Source organism: Macrotis lagotis, chromosome 1 (genome assembly GCF_037893015.1).
Source record: "Macrotis lagotis isolate mMagLag1 chromosome 1, bilby.v1.9.chrom.fasta, whole genome shotgun sequence".
Classification (NCBI taxonomy): domain Eukaryota; kingdom Metazoa; phylum Chordata; class Mammalia; order Peramelemorphia; family Peramelidae; genus Macrotis; species Macrotis lagotis.
In genome coordinates this window covers 329,454,804-329,465,017 of record NC_133658.1, presented here as the reverse complement: position 1 = coordinate 329,465,017, position 10,214 = coordinate 329,454,804, and the positions used below count along the sequence as shown (strand labels likewise).

General features: G+C 38.8%; 1 protein-coding gene across 3 annotated transcripts in view; it reads right to left on the bottom strand.

The window, feature by feature from the left end:
- Positions 1–5,364: 5,364 nt before the first annotated feature.
- Positions 5,365–10,214, bottom strand: part of PDCL (phosducin like) — a 38,121-nt gene continuing 33,271 nt past the window's right edge. For all 3 annotated transcript variants that reach the window (XM_074211638.1, XM_074211640.1, XM_074211639.1), the window contains exon 4: positions 5,365–8,950. In XM_074211638.1, coding sequence (XP_074067739.1) covers positions 8,396–8,950 — 555 coding nt within the window. In that variant the 3' untranslated portion in view covers positions 5,365–8,395. The remainder of the gene's footprint in view (positions 8,951–10,214) is intronic.

Here is a 10,214-nt window from a genome sequence, read left to right as displayed (position 1 = left end):
ATGGCCTCCTTTGGTAGTTTCATGAAACCTTGATTCCTTCCCAAAATAATATTTTAAATGCATGAAATAAAATATATAGAAAAACAAACAACAGAAACCAATTGTATTGAAATACAAATGTGTTGAAATTTATCAAAATAGAATTTTTCAGGAAGCAGAACCAAGATGGTGGAATGAAGGGAGGAATTCCTGGAAACTCATTCCCCAAAAAACTGCAAAATCCATCAAATTATGACTCTAGACAAAATTTAGAGGGGCAGAACCCACAGAAAGACTGAGTAATACAATTTCCAGTCCAAAACAACTTAGAAATTCCATGGGAAAGGTCTGTTCCACCAGGACCAGGGGGTTGGAAAAAGCCACAGTGCAGCCACAGTTGCAGCACAGCACAACTGGGCTGGGTGCCTGGGTACGTGGCAGAGGGGGCTGTTTATAGACTTCTTGACCCAAGGATCATCAGGGAAAGCCAGAAAGGGTGATGAGAGAATTCTGCCACACCAAAGTGAGTGCAGAGCAGAGCTCTGGTCTTAGAGCAGGACCTGTAGTGAGAACCTGCAGTGGGAGTTGGCAGAGCCACCTAGCCAAAAGATGATAAGGGGGTTGGGGGAGACTGCAGAGGTCTCTCCACTCTTCCTGGGGCAGGACTCAGCTGTTTTCCCACACTCAGATCCAGGTTGCAGTCTGGACCCCCCACACCACCACTATAGCTGAGCAGGGACCAGACAGGCAAGAGAGTAGTCAGAGACTCTCATAAGACTTTGGAGGAATGAAGATCCCTGTGGGTTGTCCCAACCCTCTCCCCCAAAGTCTTGAAAGTGCAGTAAATCAGTCATAGGCTGAAGAAATGAACAAACATTAAAAGAAGAATCTGACCATAAAAAATTACTTTGGTTCCATGAAGAATCAAAATACATACTCAGATGACAACAAAATCAAAGCTTCTGTATCCAGAACCTCCAAGAGAAATAGAAAATGGGCTCAAGCTGTGGATGAGCTCAAAAAAGACTTTGAAAAGCAATTAAGGAAGGTAGGAGAAAAATTAGGAGGTGAAATGAGAGTGATGCAGATAAATCATGAAAACCAAGTCAACAGGTGAAAGAAATAAAAAAAAAAATACTGAAGAAAATAATATATTAAAAACCAGTTTAGGCCAAATGGAAAAAGCAACACAAAAGGCAAATGAGAATGTCTTAAAAAGTAGAATTGGCCAGCTGGAAAAGGAGATAAAAAATCTCTTTGAAGAAAATAACTCCTGGGGCAGCTGGGTGGTACAGTGGACAGAGCATCAGCCCTGGAGTTAGGAGGACCTGAGTTCAAATTTGACCTCAGAACACTTAATAATTACCTAGCTTGTGTGACCTTGGGCAAATCACTTAACCCTATTGCCTTATTTAAAAAAAAACCTAAAAAAAATAACTCCTTCAAATGCAGAATGGAACAAAGGTAAGCTGATGATTTTGTGAGAACTCAGGAAGAAATAAACTGTACCCCCCCCCAATCAGAAGAAATATGAAATATCTCATTGCAAAAACAACTGACCTCAAAAACAGACAGATCCAGGAGAGATAATTTAAAAATTATTGTGCTAACTGAAAGTCATGACCAGGAAAAGAGCCTAGACTTCATTTTTCAAGAAATAATACAGCAAAATTGCCCTGAGATCCTAGAAGCTGAGGATAAAAAATAGAAATTGAGGGAATTCACAATCACCTCCTGAGATCCCAAAAGAAAAACTTCCAGGAGTATTATAGCCAAATTCCAAAGCTCTCAAGTCAAACAGAAAATACTAAAAGCTGTTAGAAACAAAGAATTCAACTACCATGGCTCTATAGTAAGGATTACACAGGATCTGGCAGCATCTACATTAAGGGCTCATAGGGCTTGGAATGTGATATTCTGGAAGGCCAAAGATCTTGGTTTACAACTAAGAATCAACTACCCAGCAAAACTGAATATCCTCTTTCAGGGGAAAAAAATGGACTTTTAATGAAACAGGGGACTTTCAAACTTTCCTACTGAAACAACCAGAGCTAAACAGAAAGCTTGATCCATAAGTACAGGACTTGGGGGAACCTAGAGAGGGTAGATGAGGACTAATTATGAGGAAATTAATGATGTTGAACTACTTATATTCCTACATGGGAAGAAGATACTGATAAGTCATATGAACTTTCTCATTTATAAGAGCAGTTAGGAGGAGCACATATAGACAAGTCACAGGAAGGAGCTGAATATAATGGTATAATATAGTAAAAAGATGCAATGGATGATAAAGGAAAGTACTGAGAGGAAGGGAAAGGAGATGAAGAAGGGGCTAAGATATTTCACATAAGAGTCAAGAAAAAGTTTTTGCAATGGAGTGGTACAGGGAGAAGGCAAGGGGGAATGAGTGAGCCTTCATTCTCATCAGAAATGGCTCAGAGAGGAAATAACATACACACTTAATAGGGTGAGGAAATCTATCTTACCCTAGAGAAAAATGAGAAGAAAAGGATGGGATAAGGGGGAATGGGGGGGAGGGAAGGGGGAGTAGGTGATAGAAGAGAGGGAAGATCATGGGAAAAGGTACTCAGATACAACACACTTCTGAACAGGAACAGGATGAAAGGAGAGAGAATGGAATAGATGAGAGTGGGGGGAAATACAGCTAGAGATAGCAACTGTGGGAAAACTATTGAAGCAACTTCTCCGGTGGCTATGATGGGGAAGGCAACTCATCCCAGAGACAAAACCATTGGAATCTGAACACAGGACTGAAGTACACTTTTTTTTCCCTCTCACTATTCTTGAGGTTTCTCATTTTTTGGGGGGGGGCGGGTGTTATGAATACTGTCACACCAAGATTATTTTAATAATTAAAATAAACCAAATACATAATTAAAAAAACTGTTCATGGAACTCAGTATAAGGGCCTCTGAATTACAAAATTTCAAGTTCAATTTTTGAGGACTAGCATTTGAGGCATTAGGAAAGAACAACCCCTTCATTTTAAGGTTGAGGAAACTGAGACCCAAAGAAGGGAAGTGATCAGTCTTCTAATGCCTAAACTGATGTTCTTCCCTGCTTCCTTGTTTGTTTTTGCCTAAATAAACTTGTGGCTCAACTTTTCATCCCGCCTGCTCCCTCAAATGGTTCTGACTTATTATTGCTCATAGCTTCCACTTCTGTAGCAATATTTTCCTGATAACAATCTTGTGGAAGCAGGCATGGAAGTAGTAGTATCTCATGTTACAGATGAACTATGACCCCAAAAGGATTAAGTCCATTTGAGTAGGGTTAATAGTAAGGGTGGTAACTTGGATTTTGATGCAAATCTCTGGAGTCTGAACCCTGGTGGTTCTGCACTATCACAAATAGGTGAATATACCTTTTTGTCTCTGCCTTGGGTTATAGAATTGGAATACTGGCTGAACCTCTTCCTTGTACTTGTAATGTTCTATTTTGCATGAAAATTATTTGCTGCCTTTTTTATTTCACTTTTCCCATCACTTGAAAAGGAGGCAGAGGGAAGGAACAAGCTAAATTTCATGAGAGCAGGTTCTGTTCCCAGCCTATTTTTGTGTTAACGAAAGTTCAGAATCTGAGATAGAAATGGCAATAAAAAACAGTAATCAGCTCTATTTCACCTTTGTCAGGATTGCTAAATACCTCCTTGAAGAGTACACACATTTTTAGAGGTCATTGGTATTATTTTGGAATTATTTAGAATTTGGAATTGGATTAGTATATTCCCCCCCCCCCCCAAAAAAACAAAACACTAGCACCACCACAACCAAATACCAGCGGAGTCTTGGTAACTTCCGGCTGAAAAGGAGTAAACTGGGCTGGGAAAAAAGGTCTAGGTCTGGGTCTAGACTTGCAGGGTAAAATTTTGATTCGCAGCAGAAATGTTGCCCTAGCACATGAAGGCACTGCTCTTGAAAAAGTGCTAATATTCCTTCTGAGGAAGCAGGAACCCTGCAAGGAGGTGTCAGCTCTAGAGACAGCAGCTGCAACTCTTGGGAAAAAAGATCAAACATCTTCAGAGGCAGAAACACTCCTGGTTCCAGTAACTCCGTATTGGGAATAGCTATTACAGCTGAGAGAAAACTTGGAAGCTGTCCAGGGAGTGTCTGATCCTTTTTCGAGCCGGCAGCATGGAAGTCTGGGGGAAACTGCTTAGAATCTCTCAGGGATGCAGGGGAAATGAAAAGGGAGGGGGGATTTTCCCTTGTTTTTTTCCCAATCTTACTTATTAATTTTATTAGCATGTATTTTTAATCCCAGGTCTATTGGTTGAGAATACCCTATTTGAGAACTGTATTTGCATAATGATTATCCAAAATAGTTGTTGGGCCCATAGGGCTTAAACTTAAGCAAATATATTCTAAATTGAATTGAACCTATAATTTTTTTTAACTCATGCTTTTTTCTGTTCCAACTGTCATTCTGCTTCCCAAACTCAGATTGCCTTACTGCTCCCTGTTTCATTCTAGTTTCCAAAGCTCTAGGCCCACAAATTGCTGCAAATAGTCTCCTGGATGTGCCCTATTCCCTCCTCTCAGGAAATCACTCCAACAGCTCTAACATTATGTTGTAATATTCTCTATTTTGAGATTTATTCCACTTCTAAGGGTCTGATACTGTAACTCAATGATAACACTGAACCTGAAAAATAAGAAAAAAGATTATATCTTAACAAATTCATCTGAAATACAGATTTTGCTTGGCTATGGTGCTGACATATTCCTACTTGATGTAGCATTTCCTGACATTCTTGATGTTTCATTTTTCTAGCTGACTCATTTTTCCTAATTTTGGCTCTTTTACTCTTCCCTCAGTTTTTTATTTTTGCCTTCTTTGGGTCCCCCCCCCCTTTCTCTCTCTCTTTGGTCATGATATGGAATAGAAATATACATGTTTAAAACTGTTAACACTAAAGATTTGGGAAATTGGGATATTAATGCACTGTTGGTGGAACTGTGAACTAATCCAACCAATACTACTACCAGATCTGTATCTTAAAAAGATCAGAGAAAAAGGGAAAAGGCCCCCCAAAGTCAAAATATTTATACCTCTTTTTATTATGGTAAAGAATGGGAAATTGAAGAATAATCAATTAGGTTTTACAAGTTGTGATATGATTGTGACAGTTACTATCATGTTATAAGAAATGAAAAGCCAGATGGGAAGACTAAATGAATTGATACAAAGTAAAATGAGCAGAATCAGAACATTGTACATAGACAATGATATTGTATAATGATCAACTATGACTGATTTAGCTATTCTGGTCAATACAATAATCCAAAACAATTCTGAAGCACCTAAGATAAAAAATACTATCTATCTCCAGAGAGAGAACTGATAAAGTCTGAGCACAGATTCAGTATAATTTTTTCTTTATTTTTTTGGTGACATAGCGAATATGGAACTGTTTTACATAATTTCATGTATACATGTATAAATGATATTACATTGTTTTGCCTTCTCAATAGGTAGGGAAGGGGTAGGAGGAAGAAAATTTGAAAATAATTTTTTTTCAACAAATGTTAAAAATAAGTAAATCTATTTAATAGTTTTATATTCTTTGTGCTTAATTTTAAAAGAGAATGAATTTTTAAAACTTTGTCATCCAAAGACTAACTCAAATTGGTTATAATTTGCTAACATTTATAAGCATGGGCAAGTCAACTTTTCTCATCCATCAAATAATGGATAATCTCAGCATTAACTTTGCAGGGTTTGTTGTAAGGATCAAATGAGAGCTAAAAGCACTTTGAAAACCTTTAGAGCACTATGCTAACATTATTATTGTTGCTGCTATCATTATCGCAATCGTTTGTTTTTGAGAGCTTTGTCTATTCAGATTCAAAGGCTTTTCATTGTCAAAAAAAGCTCCCCTCTTGTCATTCTTTCTCCTCTACTGCCCTCCTGTGGTCATTCTTGGTCATAGCCTTCACCTTGTCTTAGAACTCTCACTAAGCTGAATTAGTCATCTGGCCCATCCATAAAATTATAGGATATATAGTTGGAAGGGACTTTAAAAAATTTGGAAGCAAAATCTGCTCATTTTATAAATAAACTGAAGTCCAAGAAGGAAAAGTTGTGTGTACAGGTCCAGGTCCACACAAATAATAAGCAGCAGATTCACAGATCAAATCCCATTCCTGTCACTCCAAATCAAACCCTCCTTCCACCACATATACATACCCTTACATTTTCTATTTAATGCTATGGTGTTTTAATTGGCTAAGGGTCTTTAGCCCCTTTTCTAGACAGAGAGATTTATCTGAACAGATTATATGGATGTCTTGCTATTTTGTTCAGTCCAGGCTATACTTGAGATGGAGAGGTTAGTCACTATTTTCAATTATTTTAAGATTTTTGGAAGAGAAAGTAAACTTTTTCTGCTTGACTCTAAGAGAAAGAAGTAGGATTAGTGAGTCCTGAACAGAATGGGCTATCTTAACAGAAAAGTTAGCTTCCTGTCAGTAGAAGTATTAAATAAAAGATCCTGCTTCAGGGGAGAATAAATGACTTCTGAGACTTCTTCTCTTTATAAGAACCTATCTCCCTTTACCCCAAATAAAGGTTGTGAATCATGGTTTTAGAAGTCAAGTTCAATTTTAACTACTATACCACTGATATAACCCCTGGGTTCCTGAAGACTTACAGGAAAGGGCTCTGGCAGTTCTTACCAAGATGCAAAGGTATGAGTACTCTGTGGGTCTTAAGGAACCACTCTGATCTTAGGCTTGGCATAATTAAAATTGGAGAGGTTCCTCCCCAGGATGTTAGTCCCGGAAGGTAAACTGTCTAGGATACTGTCTAGGATATAGTAATTCATGAAGTTTATTAAACTGTAGTAAGTACTCATGGTCTTTTTAAGGTTTGTAAAATGTCTTTGTTACAACAGCCCCACAAGGAAAACAATACAGCACCTACCTACATTGCTAGAAGGAGCCTACACAATGATAAATTAGATTTCTGGAGCTGAGATGAGAAATTGACTGGCAACATAGGGCTGCATTAGAAGTACCAAATACACAGGGGCGGCTAGGTGGCACAGTGGATAGAGCACTGGCCCTGGAGTCAGGAGTACCTGAGTTCAAATCTGATCTCAGACAATAATTACCTAGCTGTGTAGCCTTGGGCAAGCCACTTAACCCCATTGCCTTGCAAAAACTAAAAAGTACCAAATACAGCCCAGAGGGTTGAATTGAAACCCTGTCCCTCTCTGCTAGTCGAGTTCTTAGGAATCTGCAAACCCAAATGTGAAATTTTCGCCAGTTTCCCACCTTAGTAACAACTTTCCCTCTCAAACTTCACACAGTATTTTATTTTTATTTTCTAACTCTCTAGAACACTTACTATATAATCCTGTGCATCAAAGCATTTAGTGTGTTTTTAATACTGCTAGCCTCTCCACTTAAGGATATCTGAACTTTGTGACTCCTTAAGCAGAGCATTCCACACATTCTAGGTATGCAACAAATGATTATTCTGTTGAGACTTTCACCTTTCAGAGTCTCAATATTCTCATCTGTAAAATGTGTATAATGATTACTGTATTGTTTTCCTTTTGGGGTTGTTGTAACAAAGACATTTTACAAACTCCAAAAAGACCACAAAAATGGTAAGGAAGCAAGACTCTAAGGAGCATCTAAAGGATACAACACAAAGATGGCTTTAACTAGCTCCTTCCATGTAAATTCCAAGTAAATTTTTACTTCAGTCTCAAATGTCATTTCCAAGCAGAGTGACTCTTCTATAAAGCAGGGCAGATGCCATCCCCAATTAAACTTAATTCTAGATTTAATGCAACAACAGGATGTCACTGCCAGAAGCAAAGGCCATTTCCTCATTAATATAATCAGAATTTTACCCACACATATCATCTGGAATATTTTAACAACAGACTGTCAAAGTAGGGGACTTGGAAAGAATGTGATACCTTCCAGGGCTAAGCATATGACCAAGAGAATGTTTAAGTAATTGCAACATTTATAAAGTCAACAAAGTTCTAATTATGGTATCCTTGAGTTTTAGAGCTAGAAGGGACTGCTGAGATCATCTAAAGACAGTTTGCAGAACAATGCCATGTGAATGCTAAGTAAATATTGATTGGTAATGATAACAAAGATATTATGTAAGAGACCCTGAGGCAAATAAATTGTTTCCTGTTTACACAACTTTGAAGCCAACTTCCTACAATGATTCAACATTTTATTGATCTAATCTAAGAAAGGTTAAGAATCTTTAATTTTACATATAATAAAGGAGTTTACAAAGAATAGGCAAAAAGCCAAAGTGCACAGGAAGGAACAAAATAAACATGTAGACATGTGGCTCAGAAGAAGCCCCCAACTTGTTCATATTCACCCCTATATTACTAGACCCTTTCCCTACCATTTCAATCTATTTCCAGATCACTATCTTCACTGAAACCAGCAGTTGGATTATGTATTGATGTCAACAGCACCATTTCTTTTTCTGGAAGCAAACCACACTCTTGTAAAAATGCCTCCAGGTCCACAGCGAAGAAATCTTCTCCAAGTTGGTCAGTGACTCGGACAAAATTACCAATTAATTCTCCTCCCTTATAAATCAGCAAGGCAGGAAGAGCATTACTGGTGAAGCGGGAGCTAGCTCCAATGAGGGAGCTCTTCACTCTGCAGAATTTGACTGAAGTATACTCAGCAGCAAGACATATCATACAGCCATTCATTGCTTCCGTCCCAGGGATGTCATCTTCATAAATGTGAATCACAATGAGAGTGCTTTTCTGTTCTTTATCAACTGTATCCAAAAACGCTTCCCCACTGGTAATCTCAAAGACCTGCCTGAATTGGTGGTGTCCACTGTGCAACTGTTGCCTCATCTCATCCATTCGTTGCTTCCTATACTGTTGCAAAAACTCTTCATCATCCTGTTCCTCATTCAACATGCCATACTCCTTCAAAGTCATCTGCAATAGGATCGAGAGGTTGATAAATTAGTGCAAAAACAAGTTTCACACAAAATACAAGCAAGTACATATACACTAGTCAAGAATAAAAAGGGCTCTTTGCATATCAGTGGCATAAAGGATTACCAAGGGCCTCAAAGCCAAATGCTTGTTAACAAACTCTTCACCTCTGGACTGAGACCAGATGATCTAAAGAGTTGTTGGGTCTCCTCTCTCTCTCTCTCTCTCTCTCTCTCTCTCTCTCTCTCTCTCTCTCTCTCTCTCTCTCTCACACACACACACACACACACACACACACAAAATCATCACCTGGCTCTCAACCCTTTGGTGATGGTTTTCTTTTCATTTATTGAAACTAGTCCCAAGGTAATATTTGGGTCAGTGGCTTGTAAATGAAGCATTAGGCTGTAAAACATGTCAGAGCTTTTGTTCTCTTGATCTAGCCTTACAAAGGTCACCAACATATCCCAAAGAGACACTGGGGACTAAAATGAAGAAAACACACACTATTCAAACTTCAGCCTTCTTTTTGCACTCTCTTCTCTCTCAATACTCTCTCTCTTCTATTTAGGCAAGCCAGGGGCAGCTAGGAGGTATAGTGGATAGATGTTTGTCCTTCATTATCAAAGATCATAACATCAGGATGCCATGACAAGCTTGTGAATTGGATCTGAGTGAGGGGGGCTATGCTCAGTCACCAGCCTCACTTTCTCCTCCAAAGCCATCTAGGTCCAGTGGCCAGATACGAATCAGGACCACTGGAGATGGTCTTGGATGTGAGGCAATCAGGATTAAGTGAATTGCCCAAGGTCACAAAGCTAGTGTCAAGTATCTGAGATGGGATTTGAACTTCTGTCCTCTTGACTCCAAGGCCAGTGCTCCTCAGGAAGATGGGAGTGCGACCTTGGGCAAGTCACTTAACCCCAACTGCCCCACATCCAGGGCCATGTCCAGTCAGCCTGATTCATATATGACTACTGGATCCAAATGCACTGGAGGAGAAAGTGAGGCTGGTGACTGAGCACAGCACTCCCTCACTCAAATCCAATTACTATGTTTGTCATGGCATCACCACCCTGATGACATGGTCTTTTTGAGAACAAAGGACAAACATCATTTGGTAACCCAGGAAATACACTTTAAAAATAGGTGTAATTCACCTAAAAATGCTCTTTAAAAAGTCATTTTGTATTAATAGAACGAAGACAAAATAACCAAACTTCACTATAACAGCTCCAATTCTACTACAATAGTATTAATCAAT